At 47.0% G+C, this 26,266-nt stretch overlaps 1 protein-coding gene across 2 annotated transcripts; it reads left to right on the top strand.

Annotated features, from left to right (window-relative positions):
• Positions 1-2,859: 2,859 nt before the first annotated feature.
• Positions 2,860-22,713, top strand: EIF4E2 (eukaryotic translation initiation factor 4E family member 2). Of its 2 annotated transcripts, XM_076341205.1 has the most exons (8): positions 2,860-2,939; positions 3,749-3,863; positions 5,142-5,276; positions 7,757-7,861; positions 10,800-10,952; positions 11,041-11,177; positions 19,539-19,617; positions 22,229-22,713. In XM_076341205.1, the coding sequence occupies exons 1-7, from the start codon at positions 2,920-2,922 to the stop codon at positions 19,582-19,584; spliced, it is 711 nt and encodes a 236-aa protein (XP_076197320.1). In that variant the 5' UTR covers positions 2,860-2,919; the 3' UTR covers positions 19,585-19,617; positions 22,229-22,713. The 2 variants fall into 2 exon arrangements, with proteins under 2 accessions (XP_076197320.1, XP_076197321.1); XM_076341206.1 differs by lacking the exon at positions 19,539-19,617.
• Positions 22,714-26,266: the final 3,553 nt, after the last annotated feature.

Raw genomic sequence — 26,266 nt, 5'->3', positions numbered from 1 at the left:
GATCCTGCCATATACAAATGCAGTTCTACATGAGATTATGCGCTATAGCAGCATAAGTACAGTAGGGTTTGTGTGCAGGTGCACCCAGGATACCATACTGAAAGGCTTCCCTTTACTAAGGTATGTTAATGCCACTAAGCTTTGGGGATAATCCTTAGACGAAGCGAAGCCAGGCAGTAGATCCCTCTCACCAACTGAAACACCACGTTTTGTTTATATTTTGTCCCAGGCTGCAAAACTACCCGAAGGTGAGTTTGAACAACTTGTGAGGAACTTTTCACTGTGAATAAGATGCTGGACATTATCTACATCTTATAATATGAATAAACCTGCACTCAGTTTCCCTCTCCTTTTGCACAGATGTTACTTTTACCATTTTTCTATACGGGATTTCAAGAGTTAGATCGGTATGAAGGTACCAGTATAATGACCCTAGGCTTCTTTTAAACTGGTACAAGCTAAATATAAAAACCACAGAAATTTTGGAAAAACAGTGTCTGTATATGTAATTTATTGTATTAGCAGAATGCTTTAAATCATATCCAACCTCATGTAGGTGGTCTTCCCAGCGGATAAAACCTATGTGGCTTTGGGGGAAGATGTCTTTGAGAAAATCAAGATCAAAGTCAAGGGTCTTGGATCAGTGTGAAGCCTTCAGTTCAGTGGTGGTCCGTCCCCCCCCAAGCTTTTGATTACTGTAATTACTGCATCGTCTGGTGCTCTAAAATCAATCTTTAAGAGTGCCTAATAATTTCTAAATAAGCTATTCTGTAGGAGATAGCACAGCGTGACCCTGTTTCTCACCCCGTGATAATTAGTTGGCACTTGCATTGGGCAATTTCAAGAGAGCAACTGATACATTGGCAATTTAAGTCATTAGTTTTTGATTCTGTGAAAAAGATCCTTGGATGTTCCTTTTGTCTTTCAGTAGGATACCTTAATTTTCCGCAACATATTTTCTGTCCTGTATGATCAAGAGCAGTGGGAGAGTCTTTGACAGTTTAACCCTGATCATTTCCCAGACAAGGATGGAAACTCTGTGAACAGAGAAGCCTTTATGCTGTTTTCTGCAGGTAAGAGCAATCCTCAGTATTGCACGCAGCTGTCCTACAGTGACTGTTTCACAGGCCAAGACTTTCTTAACATCTGATCTCCTGCCACAAGTATCTTTATTTACTCCCATAATAAGGTCTAGGTAGCAAAAAAATGGAAGTGGTGACTTTGGAGACCTGCTGCAACTTCACTTTCTTGAGGAAAAGGAGCTAAGACTAGCTGGTGTCTGAAATTCTCAATGAAATGAACTGCAATTGTGGTAGTAAGGTAGATTGTCCTGTGGGAAAACAAGGGCTGATTAAAGCTCCTTCAGAAGGCAGGGGATGCAAACCTGTTTGCTAATTAAGAACTGGCTCCTGGAAGGTATTAGAAATCTTTTACTAATATTGACATCAGCAGAGACTAAGAGGCCAGCAAAGGAAGCAGCACATTAGGCTTATCTATGAACAGTCCCCATAGCAATTTGTATAACACGTTCTTTCTGAAATATTTTTGTAAACTGCTGGTCTTCAGAGCACAAAGATCCCATTTATGCATAACTGCAACCAACTAGGAAATTCTTCATGAGTTTTTATTTAGAAATAAATTCTAGCAGAAATAGTGTAATTTTCTATGTCTTCTAAGATTATGAACACAGGTTTGAGCCCATAAAACAAGACGATGGGAGTTCCAGTGGTAAGGATATTTAGCCTAGGACTTGGGAGACCCCTTTTCCCTGTTCCGCCATACTTCTATGATTTCAGGGATGTTGCTTTGCAAGGATAAATACACTCAGATGCTATAGTAACAGAGGACATGTAGTACCTTACATACATTGAATACCCTTTTTTCATATTCCTGACCTACAGGCTATGGATTTTCTCTGACTCTCTCCACGTCACAAGCTGGTGGAGAAACTACATCAGTCAGAAATCCATTTACTAATTCTGCCAGATAGCAGAAATTATTGGTCAGAGGTTTGCAAAATACTACGAGAAGATTCGATGCTCACAGGGTAACCTGGGAATGGATTCATAAAGCGTGAGGAGATGCTGGAGGAGGGACTATCTCCCCTGCCCTTTATAAACTGTCCATTATCATCTACTGACACTCCAGGTGTTGCAGGCTCTTCACTGGTACGGTGTTTTTTCCTCTCCTCTTCCCTTCCCTGGGCCCTATCCATGTCTCAGGTAGAGCTAGAGAAATAGGGCCGGCAGCCATAGCAATCAGTTGTAGATCTGGACAGATCCGTTCACAGGGTGGAGTGAAGGACGCTGATGACTGGCCTGTGCGGGGATCATCCCCCAGCCCCACCTGTACAAGACCTGCACCATCCCTCGCTATACACTGAAGGGAAAAGGAAGGGATGGGGGCCGGCGTCGGGGCTGGAGCTTGCCTGTCACCTGTAAGTTGGGCAGACCCCTTAACGAGTGACTGACTCCTAAAACTGTACCTACCAGGGACAAATGAACGCTATGAATAAAATGGCAAGGTACTTGAACACGCTGACTGTGTCTCTCTGTGTCACGTCCACGTCGTGTGAGGTGACAGCTCGACGCCAGGCCTCACGTCACGGCCGTTTCCCGCCTCTGGCGGCGGACCCGCCTTACGCCACACCCAACATGGTGGCTCTGCCCGCCCGCCACGCTCAAGATGGCGGCTGCGCTGCGGCGGGGGTCCCGCCAGAGTCCGCACTCAAGATGGCGACCGGGAGCGTTCTTTTTCCCTTTCCCCTCCGTTCCTTCCGTCGTGCGCCGTGCTTACGGCGCCGGGGGGAAGCGCGGGGCGGCTGGGCCCTCGCCGCCGGAAGCGGCGGAAGGCTTTGGAGAGTGGACTCGGCGGAGCGGAAGTCGCTGAGGTGGACGGAGGTGGCGGCAGCGAGCGACGATGAACAACAAATTCGACGCGTGAGTCGGCGGCGCGGCCCTCCCCGACCCCCCCCACCGCTGCGGGGGGCTGCGCGGCCCCGCTCCCTGCCGGGGACTCCCCTCCGCCGCCGCCGTTGCCCCGGCGCCGGTCGGGCGAGACGCGATGAGTCACGGGGCCGCGCACAGCCCCGTTCCTCCCGCCTGAGCCCGGCCCTGCTCGGGTGCTGCTGCCTGGCCCTGAGGGGATGCGGGCCCGAGGGGTGGGGGCACAAGCCTCTGCTCGTGGCGGGGCAGCCCTCACCGTGCACCGCCGTGGGGCGGGCCGACCGGCGAGTCGCGGGCCGCCTTTTGGCCCCGCTTCTCGCTCATCTTTTCCGGCCCTTCGCAGGGAATGGTACGGGCGGGGAGACCTGCGGGGTGCAGGGCGCTGGCGTGGTGTCTGCTCGCCCGAGGGGCTGCCTCTGCTAGGCTTAGGGGCGTGGGGAGCTGGTGGGAGAGAGTCGGCAAAGTTACAGTGAAGGGTCTCCATGTTTGCCTCCTGATGAGTAGTAACGGGTCCTGACGGTAGTTGGGGTTTTCTGTGGCAGAGCTGTGTCTAGTACGAACTGCTTGAGTTTGTTCTAAAAAGGTATTTTCTTGCTTCTGCTTAAAAGTGTGTGCCTAAGATGCCTGTGGTGGGCTCTGGGCATGCAAAGTAGTAGTAGTTGGGGTTGTGAAGCGTAGATTTCCCAACGCTGATGGCCCTTGTACCAGGGGGGAGTTTAGAAGTGGGGACTACTGGGGTTTGGTATGAAACCTCTCAGCTGCGAGAGGCAAGACTCACTTTCTTTGCTCTTTTTCTTTATCAGATTGAAAGATGATGATAGTGGAGACCATGACCAGAACGAGGAGAATAACACACAGAAAGACAGTGAGAAGGAAAAGAATGATCGAGAGAAACCACAGAGTACTACCAAGAGGAAGGTACGGTGCTGGCACCTGCATTCCGTCGCTGGGGCACGATGTGGGAGTGTCTTCAGTTCAGGGATAAGGAAAACGTGTCTTGGTGGGCTGTGGTTGCTTAATGCGCTGTTACTGTTGTAATGAAGACAGAGGGGCTATGTTAGCATTTGGATAATTTTGTGTGGGTTTTGGAGGTATATAATCTGAGGGGTGAATGTTCCCTTTACAAACGCAGCAAGTGCTCTGCCAGGCTTTTGAATGGAAATGAGAAATAAAGCTTTATTTTCCCAAAAATACTTTTTGGAAGAGCGTGTAGGGGAAGGACTGATCAACAGGGGAGTAGTGGCTTGCGGTTGGTTTACCAGGCTGTGTTTGTGCCACTGTTGAAATAACTCTTAAGAGGGGGTCTTTGTGAGTGTGGTGTAGCCTCGTTAAGAAGGCATATATCCATCCTGGATTTTTTTATCTTGTGCTTAGGAAAGCCGTTCTGTCTAAAGTAATGCAGTCCTTATAAACTTGCCATATACAAAAGCGGAGTAGAGATTTAAACCCTAGTTACTCCTGTAACTATATCAAGTGATACAAGATGAGGGCTTTTTGGGGATTTTTTCCTGTCAGTTTTGACTCTTGGGTAATGAGTCCTCGTTAGCCTCTTTTATGCTCATTAGAAATCTTTTTAATCAGAAATGGATGTTTTGGAAATTGAAAAATGATCACTGCCTACTGCTAACGATGGGTTCTGCCAAAGCTGACATAACGAGTTTTAAGACAGACTAATCCTCCCAGAGTGTTAGGGTGTTGGTTGCTTAAGGGAGTTGGTGTCACCAAAGAGTTATAATTGCTTTTGAATCATGTTTTACTATAAATGGGTTTTGTTCTTCCCAGAGGAGGAGAGTGTCTTTTTTTTTTTTTCTTAATTTTAAAAAGTTGAAACTCTTGCATTGCCCTTTTTAGTTTGTCTGTCTTTTTTCCTTTGAAATAGGAACAGTTAAGGACTAAATGAAAGTTTAGTAATACTGCCTCTAATAGTTATGAGGGTTGCTTTTTTGGTGACTCTGTCTTGAGCTTCTGCACTGCAAATTTCTAATATTCTTTGAAGTAGTCAGCTGCTGTTAGCCTAATGGTCCATTTCAGACAATTAACAGAAATAGTATTTTTCTGTAAAAATGAGGATCAGTTGTTTGTTTTATAGTCTGTGAGGGCAGGAACATGTGGACTTCTGATGCTGTGAATGTAATTCTTCCCATTTCCCCCTTTAGAGGAGTGTATAAGGAGTAAGCAAGCTTTTCTGTCCTGCAGGCTGTTGTCCCAGGGCCAGCTGAGCACCCCTTGCAGTATAATTACACCTTCTGGTACTCCAGACGAACACCCGGGAGGCCTACCAGCTCGCAGAGTTATGAACAGAACATCAAACAGATTGGCACCTTTGCCTCCGTGAGTATATCCCTGTTGTCCTTGTGTCACTTGGGCATGGCGTGGTCATCGTGGCTGGCTTACTCCCTGTGTGCTAGGTGTATGCACATGCAGGCTGTGCTCTTGTCAGGAACAGAGGAGAGTGAGTGATTTGCCATGACTTACATATGAGTTCTTCAATTGCCTACAGCAGGTGACATGTCTTAAGCAGTTCTCCTCTGCCCTGTGCTAGGCATCTGTGCCTGCAGTAACGGTGGTAGCTGGAATAATAATAGAAAATGAAAAGAACTCCCATGTAGCTTAAATCCGCTAGCTGCGGCAGAACTTGACAGGTAAGCAAGAGAAGAAAGGAACAGCTTTTTTGGATGCAGTGTAGGTGTGAAGCAAAGACTGTACAGTCCCCCACACACACTTCCCCCCCTGTCCGTATTTCCACCTCAAAGACTGTGTTTGGAACAAGCATCTGGCGTGCTGTATATACAAGCTGCTGGTGGCCTGTTGTCTGTCTGGAAGTGATGACTGAGGTGCAGTTTGGTGTTGCAGTGAAGTTCATTAAAAGGCAAACTGCTCTCCCTTTCCCCTTCCACTCTTTGTGGTTGTTTATTCCTGGAATAAATTGAGCGTATCCTGGAAAGGCAGTGTTGGGTTGTTGCATGGCACTGGCAGTGTAAAACCATCATTAAGATCCCAAGATACATAAGCAAAATGTGTCTCCGTTGTAGAGGCACCACATACAATACCATTCTCAAGGCTAGGAAGTCTGTTGGCTGCTTTCTTTTTTTTTTTTTTTTTTTAATCTAGTAGTTTGTCCAGATTTTCCAGGGTCCCTTGCAAATGTTAATTTTGCCCACCAGTAAATCTTTATCTCCTGTAATGTGAGAATTTGTAAAAATACCCCTTTATCCCTTCTGGAGGCTGCAAAAATATGCCTGTCCAAGCAGCTGGTTTGTGTTATTGCATCCATACAGGATAAGAGTGGGAAGAATAGCTCTAAGCCTATCATCATGGGTAGTTACTGCTCCTATTCCCCTGTGTGAGCAAGTACTTCTAGTTCAGTGAATGAAAAATGTGGCTACTGCTTGATGATCTGGCAGTAACTTTTCAGTCTGTTAAATCAGTGTAGACTTAACATTGATTTTTAGCTCCTTAGAGGAAAAACTTCACACATTCTGTTGTCTGCTGCAAAGAATCTGTGGGTGCTATTGTAGGTTGGAAGTGCTAGAGTTCAGTTAGGATGGAGAGAGACTGGCCAGCAGATCTGATAATGTGTTTGGTTCAAAATTCTGTTTAAGGAGGAGGAAGAACAAGCTTCAGAAAGAATTGTCTGAGCCTAAGTCTGGGTTCAGATTTATTCTTTGCTTTTCAGTAGAAAACTCTGAAAGGTTTTAAGTGCGAACCACTAGAGGGCATATTTACTCGGTGTAAGAATGTAATTTCCACACTGCATTTGGATGTGTCTGACAAAAATAGATTGCTTCTGACCCCACCTCAGTCTTGGTTCATAATTTTATTGGCTATAAAAGCAAATTCCTGCTTGGATGGCAGAGGTCAGAGATTGGAGCAGAATTCCAAGTGCTGACCAAGTCATTAAGGTCTCTGATAAAGTACTTGGGACGGTGTCTGACCCCTTCAGCTTCACTGCTGGTCTGCTTAATAGCTATTGTCTTGCTGAGTAGAGTCCTCTTAAAATACGGAAATCAGTATAATCTCTTCCAGTGCCTTGTTTTGTTTTAAAGATCCAGCCTCTTTAAAATCCTTTCTTATCCAGAGAATCTCAAAGGATAAATATATTATTTTGAAGAATTAGAAAAGATAATTCCTTTGCCTTCCGGCCAGATTATCTGAAGTAGACACAGGGGTGCCAGAATGGAAACTGGTCAAAGTGAAGTGGTCCAAGTGTACCATGGCAGATTGTAAAAGGAAATAAGAGGTATTTAAATAAAAGCTCTGAATGGTGCCTTAAGATCTTAAACCAGCACCAGAATGTGTCTTTTGTCTTAAAACCTGGATACAGTAAAATTAAATACAAAAAATGTCTCATTTGGAGGCTCCTGCAGTCTCCACGATTGCAGAGAGCAGTGGTTAATGCAGGGCTAATGTGTATAGTGTAGAGAGACTTGGTTGTAGCTGATGCACTTGACACATATCCACTGGTTGAAAGTTTGGGCAGTAGGATTTACAAGATATGTTTGGAACTGTTCTCCAGAGCAGCAGTTGTCTTAGCACAGATTTCTTCAGAGAAACACTAAGTGACTTTGGAGGCACCTGTTGAATATTTCAAGTGGTCATCTGGTAACGGAGCCAGTCAGAAACAGGCACCCAAGCTCTGATCCTACCGCTGCCTTCTGGGTATCCTAATCAACACCCTTGTGACGAGAAAGTAGAATAGAAATGGGGAAGGTGGCTCTGGCCAGCTGGTGTAGAAAGGGAAGCCTGTTTCTGTAGGAATCTTGGCTGTGAACAGTTTGAGCAGCCTCGGTGTGTGGTTCATGTCATTGCAGGTGGAGCAGTTCTGGCGGTTTTACAGTCACATGGTACGTCCTGGGGACCTGACAGGCCATAGTGACTTCCATCTTTTCAAAGAGGGGATCAAACCCATGTGGGAGGTGAGTTGGAGCTCTCATTTCTGCCTTGATATTTTCCCAGAGTATTCTGGAGGGAACTTCTACAGTGAAGGGACTCTTGTCGTTAAATGGCACTTCAGACTTCTCTTGCGTGCAGTCTTTCTTCTGGGTTTCCTGTAAACTTGTCCTCAGGACTCTGTCCCATGTAACCTAGCAGTCCTGTGACCTGCTGGCAGAGGAAAGGGAAGATGCAGGGAGCTGCTAGCTGCACTCCCCCAAAGGTTACAGAACTGCCTTTGCCTGTGGGTCCAGAGGATCTCTGGGCAATGTTGCCTGGAGCCCAACGAAGCGGGGACCCCAACTAAGCTCTGTGCCTCCTGATGTAGATGCTTGCCCCTTATTATAGCTTTGTCCAGTGACAGCAGTGTGGGGCTTTCCTCTAGAAGGGCTGGACCTATGTAAGTGGAATTCAGCAAAGCTTATAAGAAACCAACCCTCCTTTTTCAGACAAGGAAGGAAGAGGTGCATGTGGTTAAAAGCCTACAGCTGTATGTAGAGCCGGAGATGGAAAGAAGATTTAGCCCTTCATTTGCTTTTTTGTTTCACGGCACTTAGTTTGCTACTGTTCATTCCTATCCAAATCTGTTAAAAAAGAAAAAAAAAATCTTTGCCCAGCAAATCATTCTTCCAGTTCCTGGCCTGCTTCCAGCAATGACCAATACCGTTCGCAATATGAGGATTTTATGTGTTGCTCTGAAGTACCTAATTATGCTGCTTGGTCCTGAGAAATTTATATGTGACCCTAGTTGGCCATTATTTTAAGCAAGGTGTTTTATAGCCAGTTACTGCAAATACAATTTATATAAAATGTTTAACCCTCTTTGGACTCCTAGTGAGCTAGCTGCTTTGATAATGTGTCAGCCGGAGAGTCCACAAGTTAATGATACCAGCATTTCTATAAAGCATTTCCCTGTAGCCATTTTAAGATGGAGCTGGAGAGATTTGTTTTTTTTACTTCTGGCCCCACTCCCTTCTTGTATTTATAGAAGAGGACCTGGGATCTTGCTGCTGGCCTTCCCTTTGCTGCTTGCTTTGTAGGGCTTTGTTTATGCTCCTTTCTCTTCCAAACTAATCCTTACTTAATGTCATTCTTGTAGGCACATATATGCATGTATGTAGCTCTGATCTTTTTCTGGATCCGTCTGTGCCTTTTCTAGGTAAAGTCAGAAGCACTAAGCATAATGTTCCCTGGTGATTTACTGGGCTGCAGATCATTATTATTCTGGTAAAGGGAAATCAAATGCTTGACTGAACCGAAGCTTGTTTAACCTGAAAGAAAACTAACAATAACCGTAAAACACACAGTGCAGCATCTGCCTCCCAATCACTGTTCTCTTTCTAGCCTTGAACCTGCTTAAACCACCTTTGAAATATTTTGAGCAATACCATTTTCTCTTCTGACCCCCATTAGCCATTGTAGAAAGTTTGAGGAGTTAAACCTAACTCCCTGCTTAAAGGCTGAAGCCTAGAAGGCTTAATTCTTAGAGTGTGATGTTCACAACTTGGAAAACAAGGACGCTTAATCAGAAAGTAGTTTGCCTCTCATGGGAGTATGCCACATTCCTAGAACTTGTGTTGATTTGGATTCTTCACCTTGCACGTGGCTGCTGTCATGCTTTGAGGTTTGTCCGGATCTGATGCCTTGCTCTTTCAGTACAGGCTTTAGCTCATACCTGAAAAGTGGCAATCTGGTGAATGCTGCTGTTCGCTGGTACTTCCATGTTTGCTCAGGATTGCTCGTTAGCACTTGCTGTCTCTGAGAGCACACAAATGTTTAGTTTTATCTGAGCCCTAAAGAAGCTTTAAGGCTAAAATAAAGTTAACTTCATTTCATTAGGAAGGGTTGGGCTGCCTTGCCTAGCATCTTTAAGGTGTGTCCCAGCTTGGCAGAGGGGATTGCTGGTCATTTGGCCAGGGATGTCCTGTGTTGTGCAGTCCCATCTGAGTTATCCTTTGTTCTTCTCTGTTTCTGTCCTAGACCTGTCTTTCCTTTCCCTTCCTAACTGCCACCTCTTTGACTTGTTCCTACTTCTCTTTCTTTGGCTTTGGATGGAATTTGTTCCCCTCTCACCTTGTAAGATTTCCCAGCTACAGTGTTGTACAAGAGAATGCCACAGCGTTCTGTACAGAGGAGGAGCTGCTGTTTGACATAGGTGTGCGTTCGGTGAAGCAGGGGAGTCTGTAGCAGTTTTCAGTTCTTTTTCAGGTGCAACATATGGAATCACAATATTGAGGTGACAGACTGGATGCTTAGCATAAATTTCTTCTTTACTCTCTCCCCTCATTTTTGGTTATTTCCCTGGGTCACCGCAGTCTGGAACAAACATCCAGCTGTATGATGTGTGATAATGTCAGTGGTTCCTAGAGGAAGGACTGGTCCTTTCTGTGTTAACCCAACTTGTGAGCCCATTCCTGGAAATGTGGAAGGAAAGTGTTTTTCAACTTTTCGCTTGCGTTTAAACATCACTTCGCAAACTCTTTCCCTGCCTTCCATGTTCTGTGATGAGGTATTTTTCCTGTTTTACAAGCAGAAGTACATATACAGGGGATTAGACAAAAGGGGAATCAGTCTCGGGTTTAGAAATAGTTTTAGGGTCCTTGCCTCTGGTTCTGTGTATAGATTGGTAGGCTGGTGTTAGTCTTTGCTAGTGGGATCAAAACACTAGAGCTCAAGTCTTCAGTGCATAGAGCTTCATCTGGAATGCTGAGAGTCATTGTTTCAAATACTTTGTATTCAAAGTGGTATACTTCTGTCTCTGCTTGTATGGGGGAGAAGTGAAATGCTTTTGCTTGAAAATACCTCCATTCTGTCCCTTGCCCCACCCAATCAATATCTGCTCCTGTCTGTGGCTCTGTGGTCTTGTGGGAAGCAGAAAAATAGCTAGAAGAAAACAAATCGATTTCTTGCCCCTCTTCCTAGGATGATGCCAACAAAAATGGTGGTAAATGGATTATCCGTCTGCGAAAGGGCTTAGCATCACGATGCTGGGAGAATCTCATTCTGGCAATGTTGGGAGAACAGTTTATGGTGGGGGAAGAAATCTGTGGGGCAGTCGTCTCAGTCCGATTCCAGGTAAGCGCTTCTGAGAACTGGCATGTACTTCCATTTGGCAGGGCTACAAAAAGTACCATCTGCTTACCCCTCACATGCTATTCTGTAGGAGGATATTATCTCGATATGGAACAAGACAGCCAGCGACCAGGCCACAACAGCCCGGATACGCGATACGTTACGAAGAGTGCTCAACCTACCTCCCAACACCATCATGGAATATAAAACACACACCGATAGCATCAAGTACGTGTGGTGGCAGGGGGAGGGCCTGCTGCTGGTTGCATGCGTGCTTGAGCAATTTAATGCAGATCACAAGAATTGAGAGAAGTGCTCGTGTGCGTTGGGGCTGTTCACTGCGAACAGTAATACAAACAGCAGCAATTGTTGCCAGTGCGCTTTGAAAGCCAAATATCTGTGTCGTTATTGTGCTGTTGTTAGGGACATTTGGTTCTAATAGTAAAACCTTTTTTTTTTTTTTTTTGAAGTGTATAGTCCAGGGCTTTGTTAGCAATCCACCCAGCCTGTCACTTGGGAGATGGGCAGCCCAGTGTGGGACTGTGGCTTGATGTATTCAAAGACAAGATTGCAGTGGCGGGGGGGGCGAGATCATTTGAATAAATAGAGATTCTGGGGAATAAAGTGCGGAAGCTAACGGGGATTTATAGTGCCATTAGACTTATAAATGGTCTTGGGAAAGTGCTGTGTGAATTTACAGTGCTGTACAAATGATTTCTAATCATAATAAACGTCGTATATTAAGTCTTCCAGGCCCTGGTGACAGAGGCTCTTTAACAAGACTAGAAGATCATGGTATACAGAGAGGACAGCTGTATTTTTAAATAAACCTATTATAGCTTACCATACCAGGCCATTCAGGGTGACTTTTATTTCCCACAAAGTGACGAAAAATTGCATATGTAGGTATTAGTTAGAGGTGAATAATGTAATTTTTTTTCTTTTTTTCTTAAGCATATTATAAACCAATACACTGATTAGGTCATATTGGTTAAATTAACGCTTGAAAAGGTGTACCCGGAAGAAGTGGTGAAACAAATTAATAAGGCATTGATAGAGCAGTGAGCTTTCTAATCTAGCCCATAATCAGGGTGCAGGTACCTTTCATAACTTCCTTTCATTATACTAGCTTGTCCTTTCCACATAATCACCCTGTCATCAGTGTGCTGTCAAATAGTTTGGTGAGATCAATCCTGTTTTTAGCAGAGAGCTGGCTTCCAGTTGTGGCCAATTGTGAGTGTGGGTCACTAGCAATAATACAGAGGTCTCATTTAAACTGCCTGTAGGCATGTAGGTTCCATGTGGCCCTCCCTCCTGTGTGCGTGGGAAAGAGAAGGGAAGGAGAAATTATTATTATTAAACTGAATCTTTTCCAGGCAGCTTTGGTTTCTGAAAGTTCCCACTTCTGTTGAAATCTCGTATTCATGATTTTGCCAGTAACATTTCTCATGCACTTTTTGCCAGGAGAGGGCACTATCGACTCTGTCCATGTTATGAGTTAGCAAAGTGCTCATGTGGACACGTAACAGGATATTTTACTCCTGTTCAGCAGTAGCAGACTGCAGACTGTGTTGAGGCGGCTTTGCGGTGAGAGAAGGGAGGTGTTTGACTTCTCTCAGTCTCTGTAGGGAAAGCTGTGTCCTGAGCCAATTGTCCAAAGCTGTGGTGGTGGTTCACGTAGCAAGTTTAGAATGGAAATGATGTGGCCTTTCCCTTATAAGCTGTCACCGCCAGCACTTCCTAGGACAGAGAATGCTGCTATAGCAATGTTCTTGCCCTGGCACATGGCAGTCCTTGAGTGGTGGTGCATCCAATATCGTGGTCTTATTTCCCTACAACAGTGTAACATGCCATGCTTGCTGCCCTCTCTTCCTGCAAAGCATCAAAGTTTCATTTTGTGCTGCTGACGTATGGTGCAAAATGAGCTTGTCCAAGAATAACAGGTGTTTGAGGAATCAAGTTTAGTAGCTCAGATTACAGCTGGGAGCAATTCTTAAATAGGAGAGGACTGGCTTGTCTCCCACTTACTCTTCTGTGGGTAGGAGGGATAGCCAGGAGTTGGTTTGATGGTGTCCTAGTGAGGTAGATCTAAGCAATTAACCTTCCGCCATGTAGGGGATCATGAGAGCTCTTCTTTCCATTGCCTCGCTTGAGCTGCAGCAGTCTGATTGCAGCGCTGTCCGACATCTGCTTCTAGTGGCACTGGTGTAAATTCAGAGCAGAACTGCTTGTCAGGGGAGTTTCTGTGTAGTGATGCGTGGACTGACTTCTTGTGCCTTTCTTGCCTGGTACCAGCAGGCAGCAAGCAGCAGCAGCTGCAGAGAGGCGACAGTGCCTGCTTCGTTGACAGAGAAGAGCAGGACAGCCCCAGCCTTCAGTCTGACTCTGTTTGGCTATGCTTCATATCATTAAGGTTCTCTCACTAATGAAGAATCTCTTGTGTAACTAGTTCTATCCTCCATAAAGTCTGGCTCCTTTTCCTCGCCCATCTATCAAGCCCTGTTGAAATACTGTCCGTCATGAATAAACTCCACTTATGCTGTGCATGTACCATGTGATTTATGACTCGGGAGGGCTTTCTAGCCAGCACTCTATATTCACACTCTGGCTGTGTTTTATGAAAGGCTCTAATGGAAGAGCCGTGCTGTAGGCTTTGTCAGGGCTGCTTTTCTAGGGGGGCTTGTGGCATTTTTCATTTGTATGGGCTGCATCTCTCCACTAGAGCTCTGCTCATGTGCAGGGTTTGATTGGCATTGATTGTGCTTCAGGGAAGGGAGCACGCTTAGCAAGAAAAGAACAGGCGTTTCTCAAAACCTTGACTTTTAGGTAGTGAATTGACCTGGATTAGCTTTTGACAAACTGTAAATGAACGCTTCTGTAGAAATTGCTAGCATGCCCCTCACTGTGGAACCTGAGCCCTGTGTTTCGGGTTTTATATATGCCTTTTGTGATGATGCATTTCATATTAACTCATTTTTAGACACCATTTTTCATGAGTTGTCAGTGAGGCTGCAGCCCCCTTTGTTTCAGAAAGCGGTGGTGCTGCCAAGCTGTGTTTGAAAAGTATCTGTTGCTTCACAGCTATTCGAAGGAGCTCTTCTGCATTCTGTCCTTTCTGCTCACAGTGGTGGGGCTTGTGCCTTTAGCTAGATAAGCAGATCTTTCATTGCAATTTTCCTGTGTTTGTCCTTTCTCTTGCTTGTGATATTGACAAGCTGCCTAAATCCCAGCGAGTGGAAGGGTCAGCCCAGTCTGTATTAATTTCCAATCTTGCTAGAAGAGCTAGAGCAATCTCTTGGACTCTGCTTAATTCCAGGGGATTTATAGTACCTTAGATGTTACAGTGCTGAGCACCTGAAAAGAACATATGTGACATTTTGTGGGCTACCTTGTTTCACTAGCTGGAGAGAAATCGCTTCTCTTTGTTCTCTCGGAGGTGGACCGAGAGAGGTGCACTCGGATATAGTGAACCACTTAACAACGCTGATGAGCAGAACCTGTTAACCTTGGAGGTGACATGGTCCAGCAGTGACAGTGGGTTATGGACAGTGGCACTCCCTGTGGCTTGGAATTTAAAAAAAAAAAATAATGACCTCTTACTTTTGCTGCCTTAGGAGGTGCACAGTGCTTTTTTTGAAAGCAGAATATTGCTAGGCACAGCCTGGTCATGTCTCAATGAAGCCACTGAAAATACTGAGGTATCTGTAGTGGGTGAACTGCAGTTGGGAGAGGGGTAGAGGGGAAGTGATCACTGTAAAGTTTGATTTTTGAGCATTGCAGTGTGAAGTGCTTTGCTGTCTTGCATATACCTTGGCCCTGCCTGGGGTTATCAGCCTTTCTTTTCCGTACTGATAACTGTGTGGTCAGTGACCATCTCCTGCATTGAAAGCTCTCACCTGCAGTACCATCCAGGAATCCCAGGCAAATTCAACAACATTGCTTCCTATGCCAGGAGAAATCAGACCTGTGGCCATACAGCAGGCTGCCACTGAGCAGGCTGGTCTGGAAATATTTTGGTCACTGTGTGACTTTATGGATCATCCTGTCAGCTCTAAAGCAAGGCTGCTTTTTCTGGAAACAAAGCTTCAGTTATTTGTAAGTGCCTGCTGCAGTGAGAGCTGAGCAGGGTATAAAGCTATCCTTTCCTTTCAAAGTCACCACTGATAACTAATGGGATGGCTCGAGTAAATGAGAAGAATAGTTGATCTTAATAGGGCTGGCACTGGGTTCATTTCACTGCAGGCAGTTGGAGGAAATGGCCTCAGACTATATTTTAGCTAGGAAACAAGCAAATATCCTGTGGAGGGAATAAGCATATGCACTTTAAGAAGACTGCAGGGGCAAGATTCTCAGGACAAAAAAGTGAGGAAGAGAAATCCCCATGGAAGTGGCAGGTGTTGGGCAAGAAGATCAGTGTTTGTGAGACAGTAAGCTGGTGGTGGAGTGCTTGTGAGAAGTCTCCCTTGGTGTTACATCAGAGTTCAGCTAATTCTGTAACTCTGTTACGTTTTTATAGCATTGGTCTCCATTTGCTTGCTAATTTCCGAGACCTTAGGAGAACTCCTCAATGCTGCTGTTGTGTCATCTTTGCCTTTGACTGTATCTTAAATGGTGTGGGCAGGGTTAACCTTGTCTAAAGTTAGATGGTTTGCAAATGGGACCCATACACACTGTCTGATGCCTGTCAGTGGAAGGCAGGTTGCCTTGGGTCTTGCCAGCTCTAGAGATCTGCGTTGTTTCACCCTCACTCCTTCAAGTCTGAGAGCAGGAATAAAAGCTAGAGGACAGCGGTGAGGTTCCAGATCTGATAGCTGTCCTCTTCTCCTGAGTCTCTGCAATACTGGCTTAATTCATTTATCACTCCATTCTCCAATTCCGGTAATATTTCCAGGTGCTGCAAGTCTAAGAGCACTTCCGTAGACCTGTGCTTTGAAATGATGGATTCATTGATTTGTTCCCTGTCACCGTAGTATGCTTTATTCAGAAGTATCCGTGACTTTGTAAAAGGCTTCCTTATCTTGGTGGCCTGTCTCTTACCAAAGAAGTGACTATAACCTATTTATTTCATGTTTCTTTTCAAGGAGGTCCGTTCAGATGTGTGCATTTCAAAGTCACGATGGCTTCCCTGTTTGCCTTTGCTACAGATACTGCCAGATATGTGAAAGAATTATTTCAGGCTAGAAGAATATCCTAGATTTTTTAAAGCTATTAGTTTTCAGACCTGTCACAAAGTTCTTGACTGGCTTTGAACAAATCCCAAACACTCTGATAGAACATGGGGAGCACGCAGGAAGAGGCTGTGCTGCTCTGAACACCGTACCTGCAGAGAGTAGTGAGTGATCAGTGTGCTTGGGAGGTTGCACGCAGGCTGGTGGAAGGGACAGACCTTGGTGACTGTTGTGAGGGTAGCATGCACTATGAGCTCTCTGTCTCCTTTTTTAGCTGCGGAAGGAGATGGTAAGGAGGCAGGGCTGCACAGGAAAATACTGAAGGGGAACTGCTAGGACTTACAGATTGAGGGTGGTTGGAGAAAACAGCTAGTGCTGCTTGCACAGTGATGATTTGGAAAGTCCCTTGAAGCGGCTGTGGCTGCTCTTCCTCTTTTTGCTGGAGTTTCCGATAGCGGCTCCTTTTTGCATTTTTTTCCCCAACTTACTTGATGGGGATAAAGGGAGCCCTGCCTGGGTCCTGACCCTGGGCAGTGAGGGAGAAGGTGGGAAGTTTCAACAGTTGTGGGTCAGGAATGAGTGTGAAAGAACAGCTCTGGCTGGCTTTATTTAGCCTGCTAATGTTTCCATTTCCCATCTGTTCAACGGGAATAACCTAAGTGTTGGGGATCAATTCACTGAGTATCTGATCGCTGTGCAGACAGTATAGCAATAAGGTACTAAAAATGTCTATACATAAAAATAACCTCTTAGACTCTCTGGCACTGTGCCTTTGGCACGTCACAGGTTGTAAAGATTCTGCCAGACAAAATTAACTGGCAGCCTTGTTCGGTACGAAATGGAGAGCAGTTTGCTCCGCTAGCGTAGTTTAGGTACATTAGGGCAGACACATCCTGGTGGATTTTTTCAGTCAAGTCAGCACATAGTTGGAGTAATTAGTACTATAATATGTATGAGGATCTTGGCTTAAAAATTCTTGGCTGGAAGAGCTTTTTCTCTATGTCTGTGAGAAGGACTTGGCAGCTGAAGGACTATGTGCATGATGTTATTGGGATGTTGGAACAGGGAACTCCTTGGTTTGAAAGGGGTAATAAATTATCGGTTATGTTGACAAATAATCTGCCCTTGTGTCCCTTCTGCAGAGAACAGAAGTTACGAGTTTGGGGAGAACTGTGGGAGAGGAAAGAGAGAAGATGTGATTATGGGTGATGGAAATCTGGTAGAAATACAAGGCATGGGAGGTTGGAGGGAAGATGTGAAGGTAGAGACTTTAACAAGGCTGGAGATGTGCATAGCTTTCCAACCTGTATTCAGCAGCTAAGAGGACTTCGGATCCAGAGTTTCTCTTCCCCCTAACTTTCTTCTGGAGGGAGGCAGTTGTACCCACAGTGTCTAGTACCATGTGCTGACTGGGTGACATAGGCAGTTTTCCTTTCTCTGGAAGATTTCTTGGTCTTGTGGCCTTGAAGGGTGCTGTGGCTGGGGAGACTTGGGGGAAAGTTCCCATTTAGGGACTTCTGTGCTGCTGCCTTGCTTAGAAAGAGCCACTTGTGGGTTTCTCTCCTCCAAGCAGCATACTGCTGTACGTCAAGCTGAACTGCAGATCTGACCTGGTGTACTAATGCACCACAGCTATGTCCTGCGTGCTGTCCTGTTGCATCTACAGCACCCTTTGCTCTCTTTCTCCCTCACATTTCCTTTAGCTTCAAGGGCTCATGTCTGAGGGTCAGCTAGAGATACCATGTAGCTTTGGGACTCCCATGGATAACTGTTACTTGTCCATCCTAGTCAAGATCAGGAGGATTTTGAGCTACCATGGATGGAGGGAAACTGAGGAGAAAACCTAGCCAGCCATAGATAAGGACTCTCTTAGACCAGCTGAGCACCTTGGTAGTTCACAGGAGCCTGTGCCTTGGGGGGCTATGGAGATTCAGTTGCTTCTTGGAAGTTTTGTCAAAGCAGTTTTGAACTGGGAAGAACTGGAGTGTTTTGCCACTCACCAGGCTTGTACTGAAGGTGCTGAAGTCGGTGATCTTCAGGATTTCACCTTCAGCGCTTTCAAAAGACGAATTTGCTGTCCTGTGGTCTGGGAAGGCAGTGTCACAAATTCCAAGCTGTACACCACAGCGACAAGCTTCTTGCTTATGTCCTCTTTGCTGGGTTCCCAGCAAGACTGCCTGTATGTGGTGTACAGTCTTGCAGAGTGCACGTGACAGGCACTCTGCCAGTATACTCTGTGTTTATTTGGGCTATGACTTTGCTGGGAAAGAGCATATGACACCTGAGCTGCTTTTGCAAATGTTGGTTGGGAGCTTGACTCTGTGAGGCTCAGGTAAGAGCCAGGCTGGGGGTCTGTTTTTGGCACAGATGCTGACTAATACAGGATTTCCATTTCTGGATTCTCCTGTTGTGTTGCAGTGGCCTGATAGGGCAATGCAGAAAACAAGATGTGAGGTAGCTGCTAAGTACCAGCAACAAAATCTGCAGGGCGGTCTGGGTTTATGACTGACCTGGGTTCCCTTTAAGGTCCCTGCAGCTCCATGGGATTCTCTGGGTTCAGTAAATGGCTTGGCATGTGCTGTAGGCACCAGCACTGTTTTGCTGGGCATGGAGAACTATGAGGTTCTTTGGTGTCTCTGATCCCAGAAGATAATAGTCATGCTCACATTAACCTCCGCATCTTTTCCCTGAGAGGGCTTTCAGTATGCTGCCTTTGTAAAACAGACAGCAATTTTTCAGTCTGCTAGCTTCGTCCGTCAGTAACATTCTCCACCAGGGAATGCAGCGTTAGGCCTGTCCCTCTAACTTATCTGAAAACATTTTCATTTCAAATAGCTGTAATGTTTTACTGGGTCGTCTTTAACAATGCAGGTTTACAATAGGAAATGAGACTTTCTAATAACAATTGGATTCTGCCACCTGATCGAAGAATGTCGTAATAACTAAGCCATGTGACATTAAAAGAAGCCCCTTTTGGGGGGATTACTACATACACAGGTATGTGGTGAAGCATGAGGCCAGTAACTGGCTGAGTTTAACCAGCCAAGGAATGTGATAATCCTCCAGAAAGATGTAACATCGGCTATTTTATTAGCAATAGGAAATGGATATTCCATTTATGACTGGGAAGGTCGTACCTGTCTCTGGGTATTAATGTGGCTATATCACCAGCAGGCAGTGGGAACGCTTCATGTCTGTGCAGAACGTTAAAGCTGCCTCGCGCTGTCAGATGTTTGGCTGGGTTTTAAGGATGCTTCTATCCACTAGGGCTATCAGAGAATATTGCCTTGCTCTCTGAAGACAAATGCCTTTCAAACGCCATTGAATGTTTCTGCTCTCGTTAAAAGTTAAGAAGCCTTTGATCTGAAGTGCTGTTTTTTTTGTTTTTTGTTTCATTTTTTTTTTCCCTCTGGCTTGCCAGGGCCTGGGAGGAGTTTCATGGCCTGGTGAACAGCAGTGGCCGCTGATCGAACGCTCCCCCTCCCTCTGTCACACCCAGGGTAGGGCCTCATCTTTCTTCCTATGTGACTTCATGGCATACCTCTCAGCTTCCAACCCTCTTGCTGTGGGCTGGCATGTTCTCTTGCCTTATGGGCCTGGTGGTGGGCCCATTCTGCTACTGGCTCTTTCCCAAAGGTCAAAATGATTTTTTTAATTTTTTTTTTGACCAAAGACACCAACATTCACTGTGGTCTTCATTCACGCAGCATTTTCTGTTGTGATGCTGTGTGCTATTTTGCTAACGTGTCCTTCCTCTGTGCAAGGCACTTGTATCCCAGACCTTGTCCCAGGAGGCTGAGAGGTATGTCTTCAGCTTGGATCTGTTGCCCAGGGTTAACTGTAAGCAGATATGGAGTGGTAAATGAATGCTAAGCACATCCATGTGATGGACACTGAGAGAGGCGCCTGGAGCTTGGCATACGTGCCTTTGCTCTTGACAGTGGGCTGGAGCAGAATAAATTAGTCTGTCAATAAAAGCTTGTTCAGGAAGGAAACACAGTATCTACTGTATTTAGAAATAATAATGCTGTGGCTAATGAGATGAAACCACCTGCTACTTCTGGTAGTGGCAACCAACCATGTGCAGAGAAAATAGCCAAGGTGAGCTCAGGGCTGTTGTGAGCCTCGCAGCTCAGATTGTTTTTCCCCTCCAGTGCCCACTTCCCTGATGGCAGGCCCTTTCCTTAAAAAGGGCTAGCAGGAGCCCTGGCGATGAGAGTTGTGTTTGGTTGTAGCCAAGTGGGATTGCTGCATTGCCGAGTGCCAGAGCAGAGGAACCCGCTGGAAGGAAGCGTTACATCGCTCAGTCCCCACCCCATGGTGGCATGTAGCTGCTCCAACACAGCCGAGCTCCGAGGGGCCACTGGGGATCCCAAAACCTCCCTCCACAGCTTTGGGCAAGCAGTGTTCTCATAGCTTGCTCTGAAGTCATGGGTGAAAATAATATCTATCTTTCCTCACAGATTTGGCTTTTTGGAAGGATCAATGGTTACAAAATATTACACAGACACCTAGTAGTGTTGTTATTGTTAGATGACATTCAAGTGACCTTCCAGAAGAGGAAACCAGCTCACTTCATGAAATACCAGTCTCAGAAGGCAGTAAATGTGCCAAGTGTATAGGAAAACAGTGACAGAGCTGATTTAGCTCTCAACTGTATTGGGTTACCTATGCTGAGCAGGGAGAGTAGTGATGAGCAGAGGGCCTGGGGCACCCCGATAAAGGCGAAAGGAGGGGAAATGTAGAAACCTGTCCGAGAAAGAGCTAACCAAAGTGTGGCGTCCTCCTGAGGTAGATGGCACAGGTGAAAGTACAGTATGGGATAGAAAGCCAAACCATTGTTGTAAATTAACCGGAATCCAGTTAATGAATCCTGAATCGTGTTCCCAAACGGCAGCACAGCCTGCTTTGCTGGCAAGTGCAAAGGTGAACCCCAGTCTTCTGCAGATGGCCTCCAGCATGGTTTTTGCTGTGATATCATAGCAGAGTAACTTGTTTAACTCTCTAAAGAGTGTTTTTTACTTCTTTCTACTCCTCCAGCTCTCCAGCCTGCCTCCGGGAGGTGTTCCAGCATGCACTGTGCTGTGATGTTACAGCTACCGTGCAGCTCTTAGCAGCACACAATGCTAGCTCAAGGGTTTAAGCAGGATTTTACAGTCCTGCAGAGCACCTTGCTTCTGAAGCTGCTGCCTTTGCTCTTCAACGCAGCTCTGCCGATTTGGTGTGATACGTGCTGGGGCATCCCTAGGTGTTTGGTTTGGGCAACTTACTGCTCTGTCCCTGTTACGGGAAGGGCTGCCAAACCTATCCTCTCAAAATAATTGTAATCTCATTTATTTCCATTTGAGTTTAAAAAAACCACACCACATTTCTATTAATGTGTAAATATGCTTTGCCTATTGCTGCTGCTCACAGGCTAGCAGTAAGCATTAACGCAGGTTTCTGTAACCTGCCCCATCTTCAAGTGCTGCCATGTGCCGCAAGACTATACAAATGAAGGTTGTGGACCAGCAGTCCTTTCTTTGTCAGTAGCCCCTCCGACTCACGTGGCTGTACTCATGTGAGTAAAAGCTGCTGAAGAAACTCTTCTATTTAAACTAGAGGGAAACATCCATTTCAGATTAGATACTGTTTTAAGGTAGGAGAGACCAGAGAGCTAAACGTGCTGACAGCATGACAAAAGGAACCTAAATACGAGGGACAGAGGCAGGAGAAGGTTGGACTGACGGTATATTTGTGCTCCAAGCAGAATCCCTGAGGATGAATGTTTGGGAAGGAAGAGATGTTGCAAGTTGTTTAAACACCAGAGTCTATCAGGGAGGTTTCCAGAGTCTATCATATGCTTTGCTCACAGAAGAGGACACTTTTTTTTTCTTCCTGATGAACGGAGATGAACCAGGATCTCCCTGTGTTCCAGGTGTTCTGGAGCAGCAGGTTGACTTATGTGAAAAGTCTCTAGTTAGAAAGCAGATCTGCTTAGGAGGTTTAATGAGCATTGATTTGAGTGACATACTGGGATGGTAACACTGGTAGCCGTGGTGGGTGGAATGGGGGGTGCTGTGATCTGAAGGAATGCACACCTTTAACCTCTTTGTTCCCTCTGTTTTCCAGGGATAATTCAAGCTTTCGAAACACAAAAATCACATTGTGAGAACAAGAGTTGGCACTAAGCTCCTCTCTCCGTGTTGAAAGCACTGAGAGGTCTCCACCAGTGCCCTCCGACCTCTGAAGGGACTCATGGGCCACTCTCTCGCACTCCTCCTTGGAGGAAGGATCCATCTGAAGCCCTCCAGCAGCGGTGACAATAGAGGCTGATTTTGTCATACACAAACTTTTTTTTAGCAGTGGGGCGGGAGGCCAACCTTTCAATTAGCAGCGTGCCCTTGGGGCCGCATCTTGCAGCACTTTCCTCTCTTTCTCTACATGGCATGCAGGATCTCTGGGATTCTGCCTCAACGTCAGAGCCTTTTGCTGAGGGATACCAGTATTATAAATCTCTCTGCAGCTGGGAGGAGCTTCCCAGTTGAGAGTCAGCCCTATGGTTTTCAAATGCCCCCTTTCAGCTCTGCCAATAAATTATTGGGTCTCTTTGTTTCTTTCAGTCTCTCTTTTTTTGGCTCTGTCTAAAAATTGGTGGGATGGTGTTTCTCTAGGCTGTGGTAAGGTCCGAGGCCTGCTTCTGCCAGCTCCATAAAGCGTCCTCCCCTGAGCTGCCCACCTACATGAAGCAGCAAAGCACTCCAAGTGCCAGTGGGTGGCCAAACTTTACCATATTTGTAGAGTTACATGGGCAGAGGAGTTAGAGATGTAACATCTTGCTTAAAAAAATGAGATGCTTGCTTTGTCTTTGCCCTTCTTCATACTCCCTGGTTAGCAGTGCCTTGCACCCAGCCCTATTTGTTGGGGAGAGGGACGCAAGCTTCCCTTACACCAAACACCTCTTTGTCCTAGTTTCACTTAGTTGCCTTGACTCTGGCTGTCTCGGTGGAGAGCCAGCAGTGCTGCCCTGTGTTGCATCCATGGAAAGGCTGAATGCAGGGCCATGCGTGCTTCTGGGGTGCACTGAGGTTTGCAAGTCTCCGGCCATCTGGGAAACTGGACCTCCAGTGGGTGTAGCAGAAGAGGGTGATGGCCCAGGCTGCCGCTTATAGCTGCATGAAAGCTGTGACCAGAAGAGGGGCTGCGAGTGACTCCCTGTCTCCTGTCCTCTGGGGTGAGGCTAGACTGATGGGTTGTTGCCTGGAAAGCCAGCATGGCTGCAATTCGGATGCCACGGAAACAACAGGAGCTAATTTTTTCCTCTGATTCTGCTTGACTACAACACTAATTGTACTCATTAACAGCTCCAGCCTTTTCCCCTTTTCCTTGGGGAATCACACAATTGCCTTTCGTTTTTAATAGAGCTTTTGCATTGGGCCCAGGAGGGGAGACTGCAGCCAGAGATGGGGCACATCTCCTGCCCTACGTGCTCTGTGCAATCCCCCAGGAGAAGGGGCTGCTTGGGCCAATTTGGTCACGACCGCAGAACTAGCGGCCCATGTCTGGGACAATTATCGGCCTTGGGGACTGGGAGACCTTCAGCCTCATTACTCCAATTGCAAATTCCTGTGTTATTATTGAAGTCTAGACTGAAAGCAGCCAGGATCGGCAGAGAAAACAGTTTAAAATATTCAGTCTTCTGAAGGGTTTGTTTTCTGCATTGAGGGTGTCAGTCCTAGGCTGTCTCTAGAAACATTCAGCGCACTGACAGCGATGACTAACTGCTCCCTGTGGTCAGGCAGTTTGTGCCTGCTGGCACCTCGCTGGGCAGGGAGCAGGGCAGTTCCTCGGGCTGTGGTGGCATCCCTCTCTGTGTTTCTCGAGACCCCACGGTTCTATTCCTGCTCTTGCCGCTTGTTTGTCACTAGCTCTCAACCAAATGCTCTTTTCCAGGAGCAGTTTGTTTTCCCTGCTGTGATCAGGTACTAGTATGGCTGCTACTTAAAATTCCTTTTAAATACGACTCTCCCCTGCTGCTCTCCAGTATTTGTTAGGGGGGATTTAGTTGTAATTACGTTTTGGCAATCTAAGCAAAAATAGCCTTGCAAGGCAAGGCTGAAATACTAGCTGCAGGCTCCTTTTATCCACAGCGCATTTAGCTTCTTGCAGATGACATCACTTAGGGCTTTAGTCCTGTTGTTGTGCCCAGCTGCGCGTCGTGTCCACCTCTGCTATTTCATGTACTTGCCCGCTTCTCGCCTCTGATGCCCCGCATCTAAGCTGGTGCTGATGAGTGCAGGCTTGCTATTAAGTCTGAAAATGCTGCAGTCCTGCTGTGTTCGCCCTTAAATACGCTTTGTGAGTGAGCTGTGGAAGAGCCCTTCCCTGGGAGACTGTTCCTCTCCTCCCGTCTGCCACCATGGTTGAGATTTGGAGGAATTCAGCACTGGTTCCTCTTGCTCAGCCTTGAAGGGAGCGAGCTGGCTGAGGTGTGGAGTTTGTCCTCTTTAAGGGTACAATTTTTCCTGAGGTCAGAAGAAAAGCAGTGTTGATCAGTGCCAAGCGCCAGGTTTGGTGCCTCTTATGGCTTGGGGAGGGATGGAGCCAGACTGTGTTTTGAGCAGGGCTGTTGGGTTGTGGTCTACTGTGTCCTGCTAATAAGAGTGGTGAAAAGATAGCCATGGGGTTGTTTGGGAGGGGAGGGAGCCTCTGTCATGCTCTAGAAAAAGGCTTCAGTTTCTCTTCATTCAGGAAGCAAGCCTGGAGCCGTGGGAGCCCCAAATCTGCGGTGAGTCATGACCTTCTCTGCTCTTCTCATCCTGAAGGCTTTGTCCACCCTTAAACTTCCTCAGATGCCTGCATAGTGGCCTTTGGGGAAACCGGCAGGGCTTTGAACCCCTTTGAGCCCTGGAGTCCAGCCCCAGGGCTCTTCTTTCTGAAGGGGATGTTGGGCTGTGGTGGGCTCATGGGCCCTGGGTGTCTCTGGCTATGGCTGGTCAAGCGGGGGCTGATGGCTGGGCGGGGCTGGGCTTGGCTGGGGGGGCTCAGGGAGTGGTGGGGGCATTGCGCTGAGTGTCTCAGAGCTGGAGCTAAGGAGGAAATCTGCTTCCCAGCCCGCAGAGAGAAAGGAGTCCCCGGTTTTGGAGGGGAGCAGTTGGGGGGTGCTTGGAGGATGATGTTGCCCCATCTTAGTGCTTCTTGATGCAACATGGGCACATGGGGCTAATGCTGGGCTAGGGGGGGCTTTTCCTCTCTCACTGCACTCCCCCCAGCACCCTGCTAGCTCTGGATAGAGTGACCTGCAAGGTGTTCCCCCACCAGATCCTGCAAGACACATCTGCTGCCCGAGACCTGTGGCATCCTGGCTACTGCTTTTGTTTTTGTCCTTGTCTCTGGTGTGGTGATAAACCCCAGGGACCTCTGAAGGGCAGGTAAAACCACTGCTTGGGGATGGTGGAGAATGTGTTCTCAGTCATGTGCTTCTGGCAGGCTGGAAGACCTCATCCCTTTCCAGTTGTGTTGTATGGACAAGCCGGGGACTGTGCTTACCTGGAAGAAGCAGCAGCTCTGCGGAGTGGGAAAAAGTGGGTGACAGTACCTGGCCCTGTTCAGAGCGCCCTTGCCCTGGAGGCTGGCGGCAGGGCAACAGGGACCCAGGAATCAATGGGAAATGGCCAGGCAAAGACAGACTGGAGCTCATTAATTCTGCACCTTCTCGGGGAGGGAGAGCCCAGGGCCAGGGGACATGGCTGGTGCTATGGTTTGGGCAGCTTACGGCAGCTCCTGGCTCTCGCAGGGCTGGGAACGCTTGGCCAGGGCAGCCTGTCCCTTCAGCCACTGTGGGGCTGGGGAGAGGATGTCGCCGTGGGGTGGCTGTGGGGGGATAGGAGTGCTGTGCAGTGCTGTCACTCACCAGCAGGTGCCCCAGGGCCTGGTCACCTCACCCAGATCATGACCACAGGGCTTGCCCCCATGGAAGGTGACCCAGGCAGGGGGGACAGGAGGCAGCACCCAGCCAGGGCACTGGGTGCTTGGTGAGCTCCTCTGAGCACCCCTGCCTGCGTTGGTGGGCACCATCCCTGTCTGCTTCAAGGTGCCAGCCTGGAGCGCCGGATCTACCTGGTCTCGGTGCTGTGGGCATCATGCACCTCCCGGGGATGGGGCAGGAAA

Source organism: Aptenodytes patagonicus, chromosome 6 (genome assembly GCF_965638725.1).
Source record: "Aptenodytes patagonicus chromosome 6, bAptPat1.pri.cur, whole genome shotgun sequence".
Classification (NCBI taxonomy): Eukaryota; Metazoa; Chordata; class Aves; order Sphenisciformes; family Spheniscidae; genus Aptenodytes; species Aptenodytes patagonicus.
Note: the sequence above shows the minus strand (reverse complement) of the source record. Positions and strands in the feature narration are given on the sequence as shown.